This window comes from Mytilus galloprovincialis, chromosome 9, assembly GCF_965363235.1.
Source record: "Mytilus galloprovincialis chromosome 9, xbMytGall1.hap1.1, whole genome shotgun sequence".
Classification (NCBI taxonomy): domain Eukaryota; kingdom Metazoa; phylum Mollusca; class Bivalvia; order Mytilida; family Mytilidae; genus Mytilus; species Mytilus galloprovincialis.
Genome location: NC_134846.1, coordinates 65,411,731 through 65,435,761, shown reverse-complemented (window position 1 = coordinate 65,435,761; position 24,031 = coordinate 65,411,731). Strand labels below are relative to the sequence as shown.

Sequence of the window (24,031 nt, the reverse complement as noted above, 5' to 3'; positions counted from 1 at the left end):
CCTGTTATAAGAAACATAATGATAGATTTTAAATTATCTAAGAAATATAAAATTCTGAGAAAGGATTTTTCCAAAGTTGACTGTTCTCACTTTAAAATAATATGAAGATAAAGTATGACAACAGTGTAATCAAGATGTAAAAAACAACATACTTAGTCTTGCAAACTGAATTATAACAGAACAATTGGGACTGACCACTCAGTATGGAATGTAAAGAGGTGAGAGGCACCCATCATGCTATGGAAAACATATATTTAGAAAAAAATATTTAGACACCAGTTGACCAAAGTCGATGATGTTTCTTTGTGAAAGTATTAGTATTAACCTTTGATACTGATTTTGTGATTTTCTGGCGTACTGAAAATGAAAAACCAAAAATATTGCAAAAGAATCACTACTTAAATCTGTACTAGAAAAATGTAATGTAAGCTATTGCTTAATATTAATCCCATTATGGACTTTTAACGGCTTTAAAAGAAAAGTCATTTATCACATCTGAACATAACTTACCTGATACCATGAATATGCCCTTTTGGCAGGATCTATGAGTATACAAATAATTTTAATTTTTGGCAGTAATGAATGAACTCTATATGGAACTAATTCCCCATCAAAATAATTAGCACTTTTCTCAAATAAGAAATCAGAGGTAGCGTTGCCAGGTACAGGGAAAAACTCCATATACCTGAAAAAGAAATATTGGTTTTATATTTTTCAAGCAAGATTTTATTCAGTAAATTGAGAGCAGACATGCTAAAAAGATAAGTTTTCTGTTATAAATTTGTTAGAGTTTAACTGACCATGGATTTAAATGGGGAATAGAAGTATTAACATAAAATTGATATGTACAACAGAAAGACCATTTGAAAATCTTTTTATATTTATAATATTCTCCAAATAATCCAAATAAGATAATGAAAAGTGACATTCAAAACTACAGTGTGCAGAAAGTACTTTTATTTATAATTTATAATTTGATGTGACAGAGAGGTTTAGCTAGCTATAAAACCAGGTTCAATCCACCATTTTCTACATAAGAAAATGCCTGTACCAAGTCAGGAATATGACAATCATTGATGTGTTTGATGTGTTTGAGCTTCTGATTTTGCCATTTGATTAGGGACTTTTCGTTTTGAATTTTCCTCAAAGTTCAGTATTTTTGTGATTTAACTTTTTACATGTCAAAGAGTACTTACCAATCAATGCCTTTATGGTAATTATTACCATTAAAAAACTGTACTTCTTCAAATGTTTCAGGACTGTTGTAGTTTGCTAATATTGCTGGGTGTATCTGCAGGAATTTGTATAAAGCTGTTGTACCTGGAGATTGAAATATCAATACAGAAGATAAAGTAAAATAATCATCAATTTATGAAGTAATTTGAGTTCGAGCAAAATATAATGTAACTTTTATAATGGTCAGTGGCAGATTCAGAGGGGCATAGAGGCGTACACCCCCCTCCACCCCCCAACCCCCGTTTGCTTGGACTATTTTTTTTGTTTTTGTAAAATGATTTATCAGACTAGACTTATAAAGGTATTTTCGCTGGTATTTACTGATTGTCAAAGTCATGTGATTTGCTATGGTGGAGTTGACCAGTGCGTTGAAAAAACGTCACTCGGTCATTTTGAAATTCAAATTACAGTAACACATTGCTTAGGCTGAGGATGTCATGACAATCATGAAACCTTCAACGCGACACAGGATTGAGCAAGAACATATTTACTTCTATTTCACTATTCCACCGAACAGAAAGTAATAGTAAATACTCTATAGACTATAACACTCTCATGAAAAATGTTCCACCATATAATTTACCTACGAAAACATGTTCAACCCCAGATGCCCCAGCCTATTTTATAAATAACAAAGTTGAATAATGATCTCGAGTCAGTATTTATGAGCTCTAGAAAGATTTCAAGTCTCAGGTACGAACCATTTGATTTGAGGTGGCAGTCTGAGATATTTGAGAGAAAAAAAAATTGACTCTGATTCTTGCCTTAAACAAAACTATCAGCCGTATCTGGATTGAAAACAATAGTCTTGTGAATGTTCACTTATTTGCTATTAGAAACTAAAAAAAAATTATTTTTTTTGGCCGGGGTTTGCATGTCTGACCGGAATGTCTGTTTCACCGGACTTACATATTGAATACTTATTTCAAGACCAGACTGTAACCTGCCTGCTGGGTGTGGCTTTTATGTCTCTATTTGTCGACCGTCATTAATAATAATATAATAATAATAATAAATTCTTTATTTAAAGAGGGTAAACTCAGTTAGTTACAATAAACTAATCTTCCCTGAGGCCCTCACATACAAATTACAATACAATCAAAACAGATATTTACACATAGTTAATTTACAGTCATGTAGTTCAAGATATAATGCTGTTTAAGAAGTATACATGTAGTCAAAAAAATCAAATGAGAATAATAAAAAAAAAAAAAAAAAAAAAAAAAAAAAAAAATACATTACAAATGCATTGTCATGATTGTATACCCATTCATAAATTCGTTGTCATTTCAGACTCTTTCGTAGCCTTTGGTTGATTTGGAACCCCTCACTTCCCTTAGTTTTGTTGGGTGAAACATATAAACCAAACATTTGGATAAAAACTGCATGTTTTGTCTTTTAAACTCGATAATATCTTAAACTCGTGTCGGTCCTATAGTAAATTTCATGGAGTAGCCCGGCGTCTATCTTGTTTACAACAAGAAAGCTGTGATGTTTTGATAACTTAACTTGCAACAAACTGGCGAGAATTTCCATGTCTATTTTTACTGACACATCAAATATATCAGTACATAGTTTGGGATCCATACTATCATTATTTGATAGACAATTAATAGGGAGAATACAGCATCAAAAATGTCCAACCCTTACACTTTATAGCAACTATAAAATATACATGCCCAAATTAGGAACCATTTAAATAGAACATATTACACTTATTTTAAGTTTTTTTTAGTCCAAAAAAGGTCCCAAAAATTTTTCGCCTCGCTCCGCTCCGCCAACTTTAAAATCTTCACCCCCCCTTTCCAAAATCCTGGATCCCCCATGATGGTTCATGTATAACATCATATTCGTATTTAAAAAGTTTCACTAAACTGATTTAAATATGTGTATAAGATTACTGTACTGTTAGACAGAAAAGAAGATTCTCTAACCAATATTATCACCACAGAAATGGAAGAATGGTAAATTTACAGAGAATGGTGGACGCATGAACTGTATAGTTCACTGCACAACTGACAGTTTTGTTCAAAGTTGCATATTTCAATTTATTCATCTTGTTAAATTATTTGGGTGAATATCAAATGTTATTAACCTTTTGGGATACAATTGTGAATTTCACATAAATATATTACAACCACCTAAAAATTCATTTGTTGGGGTATGAATAACATTTGAGCATAAAATATACTACAAAGTCACAATCAGGAACATCTAAAAAATAAATGGGGAATGTGTCCATGGGACATTGCATATTATATAGTTATAAAGGGACATAACTGAAGAACAGTAAAAGTTACCCTACCCAAATTTGTAATTGATCTAAGTTTTGTGGTAGCAAGTATTGTGTATAAGTTTCATAAATTTTGGTTGATGCAAACTTAATTTAGAGAACGGAAACAAAATATTCAGCATTTTTTTCCATTTATAAAGGGCCATAACTCTAGAAAATTTAGTGACAACCCCAAAATTTAAACATGATCTGTATTTTGTGGTAATAAGCATTGTGTACAAGTTTCATGGCATTTGGTTAAAGCAAACTAAAGTTAGAGAACGGAAACTAAATTCAGCATTTTTTCATTTGTAAAGGGGCATTACTCTAGAACGGTTATAGTGACGCCCGAAAATTCAAACTTTATCTGTATTTAGTGATAATGAGCATTGTGTATAAGTTTTATAGCATTTGGTTGAGGAAATTAAAGTTGGAGAACGGAAACTAAACAATTCAGCATTTTTCATTTGTAAAGGGGCATTACTCTAGAACAGTTAAAGTGACGCCCCAAACTTCAAACTTTATCTGTATTTAGTGGTAATGAGCATTGTATATAAGTTTTAAAATATTTAGTCGACTCAAACTGAAGTTAGAGAACAGAAACCAACTTTGGGACGTAGACCAACAAGAGTATAACTTAAGGCCCCCTCTGCTACAGCGGGGGCATAAAAATCTGCATGAATATGATCATTGATACTGAAAAGTCTAATACCACATCTATTACAAGTGTATAAGTAATAGTACCTGTTTTCTGAGGACCAACAACCAGGAATTTTGGCAGTCTATCACAGCTTTTGTTAGCAGACCAGATCTGTAAATGTCTTTTATATACACATGGATCCTGGAAAGAGATGTAACGGAATGACACAGATAAAAGAATATTGACTGAACATAATTGAATGCTATCCAATTCTATAAATCATAATATATCTTTAAGGCCTTTCAGACTTAAAAACCAATCTGACTTTGAAGAAAACTGAAACTGTGAAGTTCATTCAATTATTTTTAATACATATTGGAGAAGTTTACCATAACTGTCAATGTATATTATGCATTTATGTATAAAACGCACACCCTTTTCATCACTTTCTTAAATCATGAAAATTTAATAGAAATAATTTATTTCTGAGGAACTGTAACACAAATTTAGAGAATCCTTATGTAAAGAATACTTTCCAAATGGTTTTACAAAAATCTGCTTAAGTTTATCTTTTGAAACAAATAGGTGAATGAATAGAAATGTCCAAGAAATCAAATTTTTAGTAAAGATCTGAAATTGCAAAAGCATTTATCTCTAAAAAGTATTTTATATTACATATTTGAATTAACAAAGAGAAAAACAGATCATATGCAAATTTTTCATTTACAAAATCACTGTGGCATTAAAACCGTATAATATTCTCTAGGGTCAATGACTCTTATCTAGATACCTGCAACAACATCATTTAATTCTAGCACTGACTCCAGTCAAGGTTATACACAATTTCCACAGTTCTTACCTGCCAAACTGGTTCTTTGTCTTCAGGATACATCTCAAAATATTTAATGCCCATTTCTAATGGTGTAACCTGTTTTAGCTTCAGATTTGTCCAACATTTAACAAATTTGATTACACTTTCAAATGTATACAATGCTAGTCTGTCATTTGCATAATTACCCATATGAGTCATGTAAATGTTTATCTACAATAAAAAGTAATTTGATTAATTTGAAGCTATAACATACAATATACTTATGTCAGTAGTCTATTCTTACAAATTAACCTATATATATATTGATATTTATAACTGCACATTTAATTGTTCGAAATGTGCCCAATGATATGCTACGTAGTATTGTTTAATTGCTGCATCATTACTATTTGTATACTAGTTGTATGGGCCGTTGCCAATTATTGTAATTGAGTTTGTGCCAATAAAATATTTGTATTTGTATTTGTATTTGTAGTAATCTAAAGTCATATAATTTAATTTTAAAAAAGTAAGAAATAACTGTTCATTTAGGACTTGATGTATTTAATATAATGCAATTTATGCACTGGTATATTTATGATTGTCACAGATATTAATACTTTAAAAATATTTCCACGACATTAACTTTTTTTTTGTCTCATGCCTTGAAAATCATGTCTTCACTGAATCTGTTTCAAATGTTGCATATTTTTGCAATTTTTGATCTGACAATAACAGAATTTTTGATAAATTCTGTCACATACCACAATAAAATAAGTTACCAGTTACAACAACTGATGTGTTGATACAAAAGTTTATGGAGAACAAATTTATATATAAGTGTAAGGGTTGAATTAGAAACCTTAAACGCAAATTATTTTGGAGGCATAATGATAGTCCAGTAACAGGTGAACTATGATGACATTCTGTGAGTCTCTTAAATTCTGATTATCTAAAAATAATGTAGCTTACAGGATTGTATAGGAATGTTTTGAAGAGTTCTCCCCCTTGTAGACTGTATGTTACTTACAGGATTGTATAGGAATGTTTGGAAGAGTTCTCCCCCTTGTAGACTGTATGTTACTTACAGGATTGTATAGGAGTGTTTGGAAGAGTTCTCCCCCTTGTAGACTGTATGTTACTTACAGGATTGTATAGGAATGTTTTGAAGAGTTCTCCCCCTTGTAGACTGTATGTTACTTACAGGATTGTATAGGAATGTTTTGAAGAGTTCTCCCCCTTGTATACTGTATGTTACTTACAGGATTGTATAGGAATGTTTTGAAGAGTTCTCCCCCTTGTATACTGTATGTTACTTACAGGATTGTATAGGAATGTTTGGAAGAGTTCTCCCCCTTGTATACTGTATGTTACTTACAGGATTGTATAGGAATGTTTGGAAGAGTTCTCCCCCTTGTATACTGTATGTTACTTACAGGATTGTATAGGAATGTTTTGAAGAGTTCTCCCCTTTGTATACTGTATGTTACTTACAGGTTTGTATAGGAATGTTTTGAAGAGTTCTCCCCCTTGTATACTGTATGTTACTTACAGGATTGTATAGGAGTGTTTGGAAGAGTTCTCCCCCTTGTAGACTGTATGTTACTTACAGGATTGTATAGGAATGTTTTGAAGAGTTCTCCCCCTTGTATACTGTATGTTACTTACAGGTTTGTTAGGAATGTTTTGAAGAGTTCTCCCCCTTGTATACTGTATGTTACTTACAGGATTGTATAGGAATGTTTTGAAGAGTTCTCCCCTTTGTATACTGTATGTTACTTACAGGATTGTATAGGAATGTTTTGAAGAGTTCTCCCCCTTGTATACTGTGTTACTTACAGGATTGTATAGGAATGTTTGGAAGAGTTCTCCCCCTTGTAGACTGTATGTTACTTACAGGTTTGTTAGGAATGTTTTGAAGAGTTCTCCCCCTTGTATACTGTATGTTACTTACAGGATTGTATAGGAATGTTTTGAAGAGTTCTCCCCCTTGTAGACTGTATGTTACTTACAGGATTGTATAGGAATGTTTTGAAGAGTTCTCCCCCTTGTATACTGTATGTTACTTACAGGATTGTATAGGAATGTTTTGAAGAGTTCTCCCCTTTGTATACTGTATGTTACTTACAGGATTGTATAGGAATGTTTTGAAGAGTTCTCCCCCTTGTAGACTGTATGTTACTTACAGGATTGTATAGGAATGTTTGGAAGAGTTCTCCCCCTTGTAGACTGTATGTTACTTACAGGATTGTATAGGAATGTTTGGAAGAGTTCTCCCCTTTGTATACTGTATGTTACTTACAGGATTGTATAGGAATGTTTTGAAGAGTTCTCCCCCTTGTAGACTGTATGTTACTTACAGGATTGTATAGGAATGTTTGGAAGAGTTCTCCCCCTTGTAGACTGTATGTTACTTACAGGTTTGTATAGGAATGTTTTGAAGAGTTCTCCCCCTTGTAGACTGTATGTTACTTACAGGATTGTATAGGAATGTTTGGAAGAGTTCTCCCCCTTGTAGACTGTATGTTACTTACAGGATTGTATAGGAGTGTTTGGAAGAGTTCTCCCCCTTGTAGACTGTATGTTACTTACAGGATTGTATAGGAATGTTTTGAAGAGTTCTCCCCCTTGTAGACTGTATGTTACTTACAGGATTGTATAGGAATGTTTTGAAGAGTTCTCCCCCTTGTATACTGTATGTTACTTACAGGATTGTATAGGAATGTTTTGAAGAGTTCTCCCCTTAGTATACTGTATGTTACTTACAGGATTGTATAGGAATGTTTGGAAGAGTTCTCCCCTTTGTATACTGTATGTTACTTACAGGATTGTATAGGAATGTTTGGAAGAGTTCTCCCCCTTGTAGACTGTATGTTACTTACAGGTTTGTTAGGAATGTTTTGAAGAGTTCTCCCCCTTGTATACTGTATGTTACTTACAGGATTGTATAGGAATGTTTTGAAGAGTTCTCCCCCTTGTAGACTGTATGTTACTTACAGGATTGTATAGGAATGTTTTGAAGAGTTCTCCCCCTTGTATACTGTATGTTACTTACAGGATTGTATAGGAATGTTTTGAAGAGTTCTCCCCTTTGTATACTGTATGTTACTTACAGGATTGTATAGGAATGTTTTGAAGAGTTCTCCCCCTTGTAGACTGTATGTTACTTACAGGATTGTATAGGAATGTTTGGAAGAGTTCTCCCCCTTGTAGACTGTATGTTACTTACAGGATTGTATAGGAATGTTTGGAAGAGTTCTCCCCTTTGTATACTGTATGTTACTTACAGGATTGTATAGGAATGTTTTGAAGAGTTCTCCCCCTTGTAGACTGTATGTTACTTACAGGATTGTATAGGAATGTTTGGAAGAGTTCTCCCCCTTGTAGACTGTATGTTACTTACAGGATTGTATAGGAGTGTTTGGAAGAGTTCTCCCCCTTGTAGACTGTATGTTACTTACAGGATTGTATAGGAATGTTTTGAAGAGTTCTCCCCCTTGTATACTGTATGTTACTTACAGGATTGTATAGGAATGTTTTGAAGAGTTCTCCCCTTTGTATACTGTATGTTACTTACAGGTTTGTATAGGAATGTTTTGAAGAGTTCTCCCCCTTGTATACTGTATGTTACTTACAGGATTGTATAGGAATGTTTGGAAGAGTTCTCCCCCTTGTATACTGTATGTTACTTACAGGATTGTATAGGAATGTTTTGAAGAGTTCTCCCCTTTGTATACTGTATGTTACTTACAGGATTGTATAGGAATGTTTTGAAGAGTTCTCCCCCTTGTATACTGTATGTTACTTACAGGATTGTATAGGAATGTTTGGAAGAGTTCTCCCCCTTGTAGACTGTATGTTACTTACAGGATTGTATAGGAATGTTTGGAAGAGTTCTCCCCCTTGTAGACTGTATGTTACTTACAGGATTGTATAGGAATGTTTTGAAGAGTTCTCCCCTTTGTATACTGTATGTTACTTACAGGATTGTATAGGAATGTTTTGAAGAGTTCTCCCCCTTGTATACTGTATGTTACTTACAGGATTGTATAGGAATGTTTGGAAGAGTTCTCCCCTTTGTATACTGTATGTTACTTACAGGATTGTATAGGAATGTTTGGAAGAGTTCTCCCCCTTGTAGACTGTATGTTACTTACAGGTTTGTTAGGAATGTTTTGAAGAGTTCTCCCCCTTGTATACTGTATGTTACTTACAGGATTGTATAGGAATGTTTTGAAGAGTTCTCCCCCTTGTATACTGTATGTTACTTACAGGATTGTATAGGAATGTTTTGAAGAGTTCTCCCCCTTGTAGACTGTATGTTACTTACAGGATTGTATAGGAATGTTTTGAAGAGTTCTCCCCCTTGTATACTGTATGTTACTTACAGGTTTGTATAGGAATGTTTTGAAGAGTTCTCCCCCTTGTATACTGTATGTTACTTACAGGATTGTATAGGAATGTTTTGAAGAGTTCTCCCCCTTGTAGACTGTATGTTACTTACAGGATTGTATAGGAATGTTTTGAAGAGTTCTCCCCCTTGTAGACTGTATGTTACTTACAGGATTGTATAGGAATGTTTGGAAGAGTTCTCCCCCTTGTAGACTGTATGTTACTTACAGGTTTGTATAGGAATGTTTTGAAGAGTTCTCCCCCTTGTAGACTGTATGTTACTTACAGGATTGTATAGGAATGTTTGGAAGAGTTCTCCCCCTTGTAGACTGTATGTTACTTACAGGATTGTATAGGAGTGTTTGGAAGAGTTCTCCCCCTTGTAGACTGTATGTTACTTACAGGATTGTATAGGAATGTTTTGAAGAGTTCTCCCCCTTGTAGACTGTATGTTACTTACAGGATTGTATAGGAATGTTTTGAAGAGTTCTCCCCCTTGTATACTGTATGTTACTTACAGGATTGTATAGGAATGTTTTGAAGAGTTCTCCCCTTTGTATACTGTATGTTACTTACAGGATTGTATAGGAATGTTTTGAAGAGTTCTCCCCTTTGTATACTGTATGTTACTTACAGGATTGTATAGGAATGTTTTGAAGAGTTCTCCCCCTTGTATACTGTATGTTACTTACAGGATTGTATAGGAATGTTTTGAAGAGTTCTCCCCTTTGTATACTGTATGTTACTTACAGGATTGTATAGGAATGTTTTGAAGAGTTCTCCCCTTTGTATACTGTATGTTACTTACAGGATTGTATAGGAATGTTTTGAAGAGTTCTCCCCCTTGTAGACTGTATGTTACTTACAGGATTGTATAGGAATGTTTTGAAGAGTTCTCCCCCTTGTATACTGTATGTTACTTACAGGATTGTATAGGAATGTTTTGAAGAGTTCTCCCCCTTGTATACTGTATGTTACTTACAGGATTGTATAGGAATGTTTTGAAGAGTTCTCCCCTTTGTATACTGTATGTTACTTACAGGATTGTATAGGAATGTTTTGAAGAGTTCTCCCCTTTGTATACTGTATGTTACTTACAGGATTGTATAGGAATGTTTTGAAGAGTTCTCCCCCTTGTATACTGTATGTTACTTACAGGATTGTATAGGAATGTTTGGAAGAGTTCTCCCCTTTGTATACTGTATGTTACTTACAGGATTGTATAGGAATGTTTGGAAGAGTTCTCCCCCTTGTAGACTGTATGTTACTTACAGGTTTGTTAGGAATGTTTTGAAGAGTTCTCCCCCTTGTATACTGTATGTTACTTACAGGATTGTATAGGAATGTTTTGAAGAGTTCTCCCCCTTGTATACTGTATGTTACTTACAGGATTGTATAGGAATGTTTGGAAGAGTTCTCCCCCTTGTAGACTGTATGTTACTTACAGGATTGTATAGGAATGTTTGGAAGAGTTCTCCCCCTTGTAGACTGTATGTTACTTACAGGTTTGTATAGGAATGTTTTGAAGAGTTCTCCCCCTTGTAGACTGTATGTTACTTACAGGATTGTATAGGAATGTTTGGAAGAGTTCTCCCCCTTGTAGACTGTATGTTACTTACAGGATTGTATAGGAGTGTTTGGAAGAGTTCTCCCCCTTGTAGACTGTATGTTACTTACAGGATTGTATAGGAATGTTTTGAAGAGTTCTCCCCCTTGTAGACTGTATGTTACTTACAGGATTGTATAGGAATGTTTTGAAGAGTTCTCCCCCTTGTATACTGTATGTTACTTACAGGATTGTATAGGAATGTTTTGAAGAGTTCTCCCCTTTGTATACTGTATGTTACTTACAGGATTGTATAGGAATGTTTTGAAGAGTTCTCCCCTTTGTATACTGTATGTTACTTACAGGATTGTATAGGAATGTTTTGAAGAGTTCTCCCCCTTGTATACTGTATGTTACTTACAGGATTGTATAGGAATGTTTTGAAGAGTTCTCCCCCTTGTATACTGTATGTTACTTACAGGATTGTATAGGAATGTTTTGAAGAGTTCTCCCCTTTGTATACTGTATGTTACTTACAGGATTGTATAGGAATGTTTTGAAGAGTTCTCCCCCTTGTAGACTGTATGTTACTTACAGGATTGTATAGGAATGTTTGGAAGAGTTCTCCCCCTTGTATACTGTATGTTTCTTACAGGATTGTATAGGAATGTTTTGAAGAGTTCTCCCCCTTGTAGACTGTATGTTACTTACAGGATTGTATAGGAATGTTTTGAAGAGTTCTCCCCCTTGTATACTGTGTTACTTACAGGATTGTATAGGAGTGTTTGGAAGAGTTCTCCCCCTTGTAGACTGTATGTTACTTACAGGATTGTATAGGAATGATTTGAAGAGTTCTCCCCCTTGTATACTGTATGTTACTTACAGGATTGTATAGGAATGTTTTGAAGAGTTCTCCCCCTTGTAGACTGTATGTTACTTACAGGATTGTATAGGAGTGTTTGGAAGAGTTCTCCCCTTTGTATACTGTATGTTACTTACAGGATTGTATAGGAATGTTTTGAAGAGTTCTCCCCCTTGTAGACTGTATGTTACTTACAGGATTGTATAGGAATGTTTTGAAGAGTTCTCCCCCTTGTATACTGTATGTTACTTACAGGATTGTATAGGAATGTTTTGAAGAGTTCTCCCCCTTGTATACTGTATGTTACTTACAGGATTGTATAGGAATGTTTGGAAGAGTTCTCCCCTTTGTATACTGTATGTTACTTACAGGATTGTATAGGAATGTTTTGAAGAGTTCTCCCCCTTGTATACTGTATGTTACTTACAGGATTGTATAGGAATGTTTTGAAGAGTTCTCCCCCTTGTAGACTGTATGTTACTTACAGGATTGTATAGGAGTGTTTGGAAGAGTTCTCCCCCTTGTATACTGTATGTTACTTACAGGATTGTATAGGAATGTTTTGAAGAGTTCTCCCCCTTGTATACTGTATGTTACTTACAGGATTGTATAGGAATGTTTGGAAGAGTTCTCCCCTTTGTATACTGTATGTTACTTACAGGATTGTATAGGAATGTTTTGAAGAGTTCTTCCCCTTGTAGACTGTATGTTACTTACAGGATTGTATAGGAGTGTTTGGAAGAGTTCTCCCCCTTGTAGACTGTATGTTACTTACAGGATTGTATAGGAATGTTTGGAAGAGTTCTCCCCCTTGTAGACTGTATGTTACTTACAGGATTGTATAGGAATGTTTTGAAGAGTTCTCCCCCTTGTATACTGTATGTTACTTACAGGTTTGTTAGGAATGTTTTGAAGAGTTCTCCCCCTTGTATACTGTATGTTACTTACAGGATTGTATAGGAATGTTTTGAAGAGTTCTCCCCCTTGTATACTGTCATCTAACTTTTTCCTACCACCAGGATAAGTATCAATGTATAATGTTTTAGTAAACAGACCACATGTTTGACGAGGTAGCACCTGAAAAGTATAATAGAATATAAGTAAAATTCATGATCAAGAAAAACTATATCACATCAAAATCATAAAAAAAACATTATATACTAATAGTCACAGATGTTGACCTTACTTTTATCAAAATAATTACATTTCCTATTTCTTATATTCCAGACTGAAGTAATGTGTTGAATGCAATAATGTGTAGTTCAGGTTCCTCAAACTGAGAAGGAATATAAATATTCAAACCATATGGGCTCAAGCCAATAAAGTAATCTCATTGAGATGGCAAACAATAATCTATAAGTAACATGCTATTTATGGGATTATGATAGGTTTAATAAAGTGTTTTTATTCGTAGAACATTTGTAGAAGAATGCAGCTTCATTATATCAACATGACCATAAAATGCAATGAATAGTTCATAGGGAGCATGTTTAATGATATCAATTCTTTTCTTAGTATTTTACTAACCATAACCCTTTTATGAATGAATCCCCGCCTCTTCCATGAAGGATAAAGTCGAGGATATTCCTCTGTACTGGTTACTCGTATATCCCACACATTTTTCCATGCCTGGTAGAGTGGTTCATGTACAGGGTACACACCAGAATGATGGGGAGCCACAGCATACTGATGCATCACTGGTATATCGTGTTCCTGAAAATAAAAAAACTCAATTTTTTACTCATTAATAATGGTTTGCCATTAACAAACTGATGGTTTAAAGTTTGAACCCTAAATAGTTTATGTTGATAGTCTTTCTTACATAAACATCTCAGTTCCTTACCATTTCTTATTAATTATTGATTGTTCTCCAAACTACATCATAGTTTTTGAAAGAATGTAAATTTAACATATATAAAGATCAAAAGAAAATTTTAGAAAATAGAGTAATTAAAGTAAACAGTTGTTCTTTATTTTGAATGAAAAAGCAGTTTGTTAATAAACATATGTTACTCACTTTTGCAAATTGGTAATTTTTAATCATAGAAGTTTCTAATTTAGCTTGGTCAAACTTGTGTCCTTGTTCATGTCGCCACATATGACCAAACCACCAGAACTTATTTCTGTACTCTGAAACACAAAAATACAATTGAAAGATTGTTTTAAACACAAAAACATGGTCATATTTTCAATACTCGCTGGAGATGTAGATGCATTACTCCACCACAAGGAATGTAAGCATCAATTATTTTCTGCAGTGTACAGCTACCTTAAAATCCTCCTGTTTTCTTATTTTTATATACACCATCTTTATTACAAATACCAGAGAGTTTTAGGTAGCTCTTAAAACAAAAGTTAAAATATAAATTGAATTAATATATCTACAGGAGAGATTGATTTAGAACAGGGCTTGATTTAGACTTTAGGATTTCAAATGGGATGTGTTTGTATAAGTAAAATTAACTTAATCATGATAATGATTGGCATCCCCTGTTATTGAAATGTAAAGGCAATGTACTGTCTTAATAAGAGCTTCTTCTTATAAAACATAATACGAATGCATGATAATTTAGATGGATGAGTAGAACCTCATATTTTGATTGAGATCACTAGTCTAAGGTATACTGAGTTCCATGTTGGTTCCATGCATTGGTTTAACCTACCTAGTATCTTTTGATCGCCTGCATTTTCTAAAGAAGTTCCATGTTGATAAAACCAACCAGAAAACCCTAGATTAAAATGGAAGTTACTGACTTCCTTTTGTAGTCTTTCCTGAGTCTTTGCCATAGCCTAAAAAGAAATTCTTAATTATTTTTCATCTTCATGTTGGTGATAGAAATGTGTGCAGATGTAAATCTAATCTTTGAAAATCAATACAATAAAAAATGACTCTGAAATGTCCAAGGAGATCTAACAAATCTGAATTTTCACCCACTTATTTATACATACAATATATATTTAGCCAATAAAACACACTAGTTTTAACCAGTACTAATCAAAAATCTTAAATTTAGCTTGGAACTCTATAAGCAAATAAATATAAATGAAGAAAAAGAAAAAGCAAGGTGAGTAAAATGTCATTGATACAGCACCCCAAAAGTTTATACACAATTTTTAAAATATAAACTTTTGTATAATGGTCATGAATGCTGAGCTTTTTTTTTTATATTTCTCATAGTTTTCATCCTAGAAAATAAAACTTTTTTACCTCTACATCTTCTGCTGTCATTCTCGTTCCTGTTATTCCAACAAATATGTCATCAACATCCACTAGAATATATCGTTCTAAATCAAAACTCAGCTTGCCATGTGATAAATATGATATACCATCAATAAATATCATCTGATGTACCCAGAAACTTAAATCATTACCAAAAAATATTCTCTGTATACCATCTAATGTTCCACGATCTAGCAAAGCACATACAACTGTAGAGTTGTCAGGTATGTAACGAGAATTTAAATATGGTGGTGGTGCTAGTTTTGCGTAAGACAACGGTTCATAGGTCGAATGATTATATTCAAACACAACCCAATCATCTTCTTCAATATTATCTAAAACTGTTTCTCCTGGTTTTGTTATTCGCCATATATCTGTAAATGCATTTAATCGATAATCTTTAACGGCAACATTATACCTTAATATCAATGGCAAACCTGGTACTTTTTCTTTTTCAATACCGTACTCATCAGCAGAGTGTACAAAAATGATCATTCCAACTTTATAATCTTGACAATATTTATCTAACAACTGTCGGTTCCAATTATCCATGTTGACATAAGCTTCAAGACTTTCAAAAATAATTACAGCAAATCGTCCTTTATCGGAATGGGTAAGAGTAGGTAAATTGTGACCTGTGTTTTCTAATTTATAATCAATACGAGCATACTGCAGAGAACTGGTTATTTGTTTGGCTGCTTTAGAATATTGAGATTCCACAAAAACTAAAACTCTAGCACCTATATGAAGTCTTTCTTTTGAAGTGTGATCCTTCGGTGTGAACATAGATTTCTGCAGGTTGTTCATTCGGCATGTTATGGCAGGTTCTGGTGGGTTAGCGATTCGGTGTACTGGACTTGAATTAAGAAAATGATATGTAAAAGCAATAAACAACAGAAAACTTAAACAAACAATTGCTGAAACTAAAGTTTTAGTTCGTCCCACACGATGAAGTGGTGACCCTCTTAGATAATTTGTCTTCAGTCGCTCCCAAAATCTTTTAAACATCATCTTGGTTATTTTTTATGTTACTTCTAGCTGAATTATATGAAACCATATGCTACAAAAGACTGTTTTAGAAAACAGTATGGTCATGAATTCTTCCATATTTGTAGAAACAGCTTGGTCATTATGGATGAAAGAATTCTTTAAATCTTATAACTTGTTCAACCACTGCCTCTATCAATAAACTTGCTCCAACACTGCCTCTATTAATCAATCTGTTCAAGCACTGTCTCTAACAAATCATTTCTCTATGCATGAATCTCAGGAACTACATGTATTATCCACTGAAAAAAATATAAAACCATATCAATGAACATGAAGAAATAAATCTTTAATTTGAAAATACAAGCTACATGTAAGTTAAAATTTTGAACATATTATTAACGAATCCTTACTCTTTCTTTTTCAAAATGTAGTAACTAACAGACATATATATAATTTTCATCCATTTGTATATCATTCTCAGTGTTCTCATCCAGACTTTTAAGCATTCATGGTAATGTGATGCTATATTTCTTGAATGTGACAAGGTGTGATGCTATCTGAATTATTTTTTTTATGGATTATGTTATGTATGTGATGTTTTAGTTTTTAGAATTTGGGAAATAAAAAAATATTCTATTCTATTCTATTCTTAGCGTTGATATTTTGGTCCATTCAAACAAATTTGTTCACAATCGATTGTGTCCATTTCAACAGTCGATGTACATTTAATTGTGTTGTATAATTCTCTGCCTGATAGGTGGACTTTTTAAAGAGGGATTTTTTTCCCCAAATTGTATATGTTATCAAATAAACAACATTAACACATTGAACAACAACTGAAAATATTTTTCTTCTTCTAGATTGCAGTATAAAGACTTGGAGGAATTGATTGGAACAACTACTCTATAAAACAGAAGGCATACAACTCAAAACAATGTCAACAACTTATAGACATATGCCAAGACAACTATTTGGAACAAGTCGTAACAAAACCAACACATTACACAGAAACATCACAGTCCACACTTGATCTCTTTTTTACTAATAACAGCTCTCTAGTAAATAAAACTGAAGTCATTCCCGGAATTTCTGATCACGAAATTGTTTATATTGAATCAAACTTAAAACCTAGAAGAGCAAAAAAAACACGTAGAAAAGTTTTCCTATACAAAAAAGCAAATACTGAACAAATTAAAGAAAAACTAAATAACATACACCTTAACGATATTACAAACCTAGAAAATCTCACAATGGACGAACTTTGGGATAATTTCAAAACAAAGGTATTAAAAACCATGGAAGAGTCAATCCCAACTAAAATGATTAATAACACCAAACAAAAACTACCATGGATCAATAAAGAAATAAAGTCACTGATTAGAAAAAGGAACAAATTGTTCAAAAAAATGAAAACAGACTCGCATAGTAAAATTAATAAACAGTACAGGGAAACAAAAAAACTGCTTCAGAAAGAGACAAGAAAAGCTTATTGGACATATCTGGAAAACATCATTTGTTACGACGAAAGCTTACAAACCTCGCAAAAACAGAAAAAATTTTGGAATTATATTAGGTCCACCAAAAAAGACAGTGCGGGTGTTGCACCATTAAGATCTGAGGGTATGCTGATAGACAACACAAAACAAAAAGCTGAAATTCTCAATAAACAATACCACTCTGTTTTTACACCTGAAAATGATAAAAAACAAATACCAACTCTATCAGACAACTTTCCATCTATGGCCGAAATGCATGTTACACCAAATAGCATAGAAAAACTTTTGAAAAATCTTGATCCATCTAAAGCTACAGGGCCAGACGAAATACCAGCACGCATTCTTAAACAATTTGCACCTGAATTTGCACCACATCTCTCTTTCATTTTCAATACATCTTTCTTGAAAGGAGATGTACAAACAGACTGGAGACAGGCAAACGAGATCCCTATTTTTAAAAAAGGCGAAAAATACCTAGCCAGTAACTACAGACCTGTCTCCCTAACCTGCATTTGCTGCAAACTGCTTGAACACATTGTTGTAAGTAACATACTGAAACATCTGGACACACATAAAATTCTTGTGGATAATCAGCATGGCTTCAGATCTAAACGTAGCTGTGAAACACAGCTACTTACTTTAAGTCATGAACTACTTAGTAACCTCCATCATGGCGTACAAACCGATCTTAATATTTTAGACTTTTCCAAGGCATCTGACAAGGTACCTCACAAAAAATTATTAAGGAAGATGGATAACTATGGCATAAGGGGAAATACCTGGAATTGGGTATCAGCCTTCCTTAATAACAGAAAGCAACAGGTTGCCCTTGACGGAGAGGTATCTAGTCAAATGCCTGTGGTAAGTGGGGTGCCCCAAGGCTAAGTCTTGGGTCCTCTACTTTTTCTCATCTTCATTAATGACCTACCTGCAGCAGTAACATCAAAAACACGCTTGTTTGCAGATGATTGTATCTTATACAGAAACATTACAAACCACCAAGATTGTACCATGCTACAAAATGACCTAAACTGCCTAGCCAAATGGGAACAAACTTGGGGTATGCAATTCCATCCAGAAAAATGCAACTCTCACTGTGACAAGATCTCAGTCACCATTGAAACATGACTACGTATTAAAAGGCCACATTTTAGAATCCGTCAGCACTGCAAAATATCTCGGTATCACCCTTTCTCACAACATGTCTTGGGACACACATATCAACAACATTACTTCAAAAGCAAATAAAATCTTAGGCTTTCTTAAAAGAAACTTAAAAATAAACCAGGAAGAAACAAAAAGTTTAGCATACAAATCCATGGTACGTTCGAATTTAGAATACTGCTCTTCAGTTTGGTCACCTCACACCCAAAAACAAAAAAACAACATTGAAAAAGTACAAAGAAGGGCAGCACGCTACATGTACGTCACCAACAGGTATCACAACACCAGTAGTGTCACTTCCAGGATTGGAAGTCACTTGAAACTCGCAGAAACATCAATCGAGTAACTATACTGTACAAAATCTCACACCATCTCATTGCAGTAGACCCAAACCTTTACCTTTTACCACAGCCAGTCAAAAACACCAGATTCACTAATTCATTACAATACCAAACATTTAGCACAAGAACAGATTACTTCAAGTACAGCTTTTTTCTATTCACAGTTGTACTGTGGAATTCACTTCCACAAAACGTCATCAGTGTTAACTGCCAGGCCATTCATTAGGAGGCGGTACCCGGAACTTTTACCCTCCTATGCTATTGAAAAGTACCGCCTAAATGTAGGAATTTTTATATATGATATTCATGGAATAAATTGAAAAGTACCACCTAGAAACGTGGAAAGTACCAGTCAACATGAAAGATAATGAAACCCCTGTTAACTCCCTGGATCAGTTTAAAATACTGATCCAGTCAGTATATTTAGATATCCAACCTGTTTGTAAATATGTAAATGTGTTAATTTTTGTTTTGTTTTTGCACAAAATTATTTTTGAATTATTGCACTCATTGGTTATTATATTTTATTTAGTGTCTGTTTGCGATGCGCTGACGTATAGTCATCAATGTGCTGATGGATCGTCGTATGATGATGTAGATAAAGACAATAATAGTGAATTGACTTGACATATCATTATCAACAATATTAGGATTTGGCCTGAATCGGAGGGGTGGGGGACCTCGGAAAAGCCTCACATATCTCCGTTTCTAAGCTACATCCATATATTGTTGACATGTCAAGTCAATGCACTGCTATTGTCTCTCTCTCTCTATATATATATGACCTGTAGACATGGTAGACAATCAGCTGTCCATGCTTGAGGTGTCTGGAAATATTTTGCTTTATCCCCATAATTTCACAAACAGGGAATTTAGTTTGTCCGGTTAGTCCGTTCAAAATATTGACAGAAATAATATCAAATAAACAAATAACTTTATCGTAGACAGAATAACGCTAAATCAACAGACCTGCAGGACAGACCCAGTATCATATTAAGAGAGCTACACACCATTCCTTACCGTCATGTACAGTATTACTCAATGTATTTACATTTAGTATTCAATATAGAAAGTCACACTTATAACTCATACGTAGCAAAGTGTCTTACACATGTAATATAAGATTATCTATTACTATTCCAACTGTTTACATTCTGAAAGACCTGCTTTGTGGACATGCGTGTCAAAAAGCCAGTATTATCTCCCCTTCTATAATTCGAGATCACAATGCAATCAGATTTCACAGTGAACAATTCGAGCACACCGTACACAGTTACACAATGTTGATTGGTCCCTGTTACGGGCGTAACCTTCAATATTATACTACCTCAAAAGATTTTAAACAGATTTTTCGAATATTTTATAAAGTAATATAAGAAAATATAAATTCTAATCACGTTTTTCTAATTTAAAAACAAATTGTCGCGATGATCATAAGTTACGATAGTGACGGTTGGGTTGAAATTAATTAAAAGGGCGGCGAGCACAAATATGGGTCCATAAACGTCACGTCGTTCAATTACTCTAATTACGACGTCGGCATTTTTCCCAGAGAAAACAAAAGCGTAACAAAAACAATGGACAACTAGTTTATCACATAACTTACAGGGGCGTAGCTAGAATGAAACGATGTGCAAGCATTTACCGCCGAGCGAAGCGAGGCGAAAAAATTTGGGACCCTTTTATGCAGAAAATAGTTTGTTTTTCGGGTTTTGGCCGGTTAATTGAGAAGCTACATGTACATAGGACTTATACATAATTCATGAATGCAAAAATATCGAAAAATCTTCCGAATAGAACATCTAAATAGAATAAAGCATGATGGTTTATTGAATACATAAACAACACATTTTTGTGTTATGGAATTTACTAAAAATTGTCCAAAATCTGCCCTTCGGGTCTTAGCAGAAACGAACTTCTTTTTTACTTTGTCAATATTCACACAAAAATCCCGATGAATATGCAGCAATGCTAGCGATGCTAAACCGTCGTTGTTCGTTGTTAATCGTACATAATTATGTTTTCAACACCGGTAGTACACTGAACGATCTCTCTGCGGTAGCACCCGCGAGATGTAATCAGTCAAGCGTGTTCGCCATCGAGCGACCTCCCGATTGAATTTGTCAAAATTACATGACAAGTCAGTTTCGTATGTCTCAAACAATGCTGCGTTTTGTTGTTTTTTGTATTTCCTACAACACAAGGAAGCAGATATGCACAAAGCAGTGATTTTTCTGACTGATATCATGCAGACGCGACTCCAGTTCCATAAATTATCATGTACCTATGTACATGTAGCTTCTCAATATTAACCGTCTTATGGACAAAACCCGAAAAACCAAACCATTTTCCGGTTCCACGATTTCCCGAGAAATACAAGAAAAACATTATATCCCCAAAACAAACTGATATACCCCGAGAAAAAGACTTTTTATGGTGTTATGCTACGTTTTATAGTGTTATACTACTTTTAACAATATTAAAGAATATTAATTAAAGATATTACTCGTAAATTATCATGTGGTCTATGGATGCAAAATATAATGAGACTTTCCAAGACTATTTTTGCGTGTTTGCAGGGTGATTGGCTTTGGTTGTCACATCGCATCGGTATATTTAACGATATCGAAGGGTTCTGATAAATCTAATGGCCGATTGGTATATCGCATTCCAAACAGATAAACCGTACTCTGTAAAATGTTCTCCGAAACTACAAGAGTATAACAAATTATAATCTTGTAATAGATTCAAGTTACTGTCCGTTTTTGTCATCTGCAATAAAACTTTAATTTTGAAACCAAATGCCGCTATTTAATAACATTACATCATTTGAATACTCGTAAGTGTATCCTTTAAATTTTTATTTTGCAATTTTTTTTTTTTGCATGCCGAATTGATGTGCACGCAACTGCGTGTTGGCGTTTAGGGGGCTACGCGCCTGACTTAAAACATAAACGTTCAACATATCAAGTTCTTTTTTTCGAACAACAAAGCACAGCAAATGCACATTCAGGAAATCTAAACAAATATATGCTATAAAAAGCAGTGTAATTGAAATAATAAGCGACTATGTCTTGGACCCTATTTAGAACATAGCGTTGAAACGTCATTTCTTTATATTTAAAGATAATATAACTGGACATTAAAAAAAAATCAGGTGTTCAGCCTGAACTATCAAATCAATCATATTTTGCAGTTTTTTTTTAAACCTCTTATTGTGCACATTTGGAATATCAAGTCATTTTGAAATGAAAAAATAGCAAGTTCACTTTTTTTTACCGAATCTTCTATTTTCTAATATTAATCCTTCCAAATTACGTGACTTCTTACATGTAACGAACAACATTGCAAACTCATCCACAATGACCAATTTTGATTTTTTTTATGTGAAGTTAGTATGACGTCCTAGTCCGAATAAAAAAAATGTATTGTATGGAAATGCAGGAAAATACGTTGAATTTTGGACAAATTTCAGGTCAAGAACTCTATTTTATGCTTATTCAATGTTACAAGTTTCACATATACCGTTTTATCCATGTTCGTTTCATACTTTAAGGATTTAATTTTGATAACCACTTTATAATCTGGATTGTAATGTCTAGCTTTCATCATTTTATCATAAAAAAACTTCCTATTTAAAATATATGTTTAACACGATTGTATAAGACTACTTTTAAAAGCATATTTTACAGTTGTCGTAAACTTAGTGCACGCCGTCTAGAAGATCGTAGCCTAGATCAAGGGGTGTGTTCCGGGGGTTGGAACCACCCTTTTTGTTTGACAATTAATGCTTTTGTATGGTGAAACATTGTTGGATTCCCCAATGTATATAAGTTGTGTGTGTTGGGACCTCTTACGGATTTGAAAATGGCTGGATCCCCGCATGAAAAACATCAATCATCGGTTGAAATGACAGCACATCATCTGTTCATGTTTTTATTGAAACTACAGGCGCTTGTGTACAGGCGGACATGCAAACGGGTCATTTTTATACCCCTTACATTCGGTATTTTAAATCTACCAAATAACATCATTCATGCAGGTGTGCATAACAGGGCCGTCACTACATTGAGGCAAATGAGGCAACTGATGCCTCATGTAAAAAAATTTAAAAAAAAGAAAAAAAATGAAACAAAAGTTTGTTTTCAATAAAGGAGTATTGGCACATAATCGTACACAAAGTCAATGTATAGAAACAATACAAATGATCAATGGTCAAAGTTTGTGTTCCTGCTCTTCATCTTGATAGTTGCCGGATGGTTTTAATAATTATGAGAATTACGATTTTTGCTTTATCCTACATATCGGTCTTTTAATGTTGTCTCTAATACCTAAAAGTCTTAAATTACAATGAATCTTTGTTTTTGCTTTGGGACCTGATTGTCGAAAAAAATATCTGAAAATTAATGAAGCCGTTTCAATGCAAGAAAGTTTCTGGGAAACGCTCATGCAGAATGCACGATTTTGCATTGATTTTCTCAGAGCTTCTTTGGGCCTTAAGCGGACCCCAGACCCCTCGCCCAAAATTTTTCGTCTCGCTCCGCTCGGCAATTATATTTTGCCTCACTATTAAAAGAGGCTAATTACGGCCCTGCATAATGTATAATGGGTTTGAATGGTTTATACTACTTATAGTACTAGTTTTTTTGTCCATTAATAGCTTGCTGTTGGCAGAAAGATGTAAACGGACAATGCTATATATCCATTTATACCATTACCTGTGTAACTATATTATTTTATGAAATCCATCCAAAAGCACTAAAAATTTGATTGATCGATTGATTATTGGTTGCTTATAGTCCAGTGGCAAGTATTTTATGCATGTTTGAGACGAGGACAAATTCACCATAAATACAATATAGTATAAAAGTCCTTGATATATAGACCGTCCGGAATGAAGGTCGACGAAATTTGGACTGCCACTGGAAAAAATTAGGGTATATTTGATATTGATAGAAGTTTGGCTTTGCAACAGGCCACCTACGCTCCGCTTAAAGATTTTAATTCTGAACGTGCACATTCTCTACACGAGGCATTTGATTTAATGGTCTTGATTTAACG

General features: G+C 34.0%; 1 protein-coding gene across 4 annotated transcripts in view; it reads right to left on the bottom strand.

Moving 5' to 3' along the window:
- Positions 1-24,031, bottom strand: part of LOC143045661 (bifunctional heparan sulfate N-deacetylase/N-sulfotransferase-like) — a 31,822-nt gene that overhangs the window by 5,795 nt on the left and 1,996 nt on the right. Inside the window, exons 1-10 of one of the 4 annotated variants that reach the window (XM_076218321.1) lie at positions 20,080-20,169; positions 14,968-16,268; positions 14,423-14,549; positions 13,777-13,889; positions 13,287-13,472; positions 12,708-12,836; positions 5,008-5,190; positions 4,253-4,349; positions 1,197-1,320; positions 511-685 (exon numbers count right to left, since the gene is read on the bottom strand). In XM_076218321.1, coding sequence (XP_076074436.1) covers positions 511-685; positions 1,197-1,320; positions 4,253-4,349; positions 5,008-5,190; positions 12,708-12,836; positions 13,287-13,472; positions 13,777-13,889; positions 14,423-14,549; positions 14,968-15,990 — 2,157 coding nt within the window. In that variant the 5' untranslated portion in view covers positions 15,991-16,268; positions 20,080-20,169. Of the gene's footprint in view, positions 1-510; positions 686-1,196; positions 1,321-4,252; positions 4,350-5,007; positions 5,191-12,707; positions 12,837-13,286; positions 13,473-13,776; positions 13,890-14,422; positions 14,550-14,967; positions 16,269-19,939; positions 20,170-24,031 lie in introns of those variants that run through there. The other 3 variants (XM_076218322.1, XM_076218320.1, XM_076218323.1) reach the window with 3 other exon arrangements.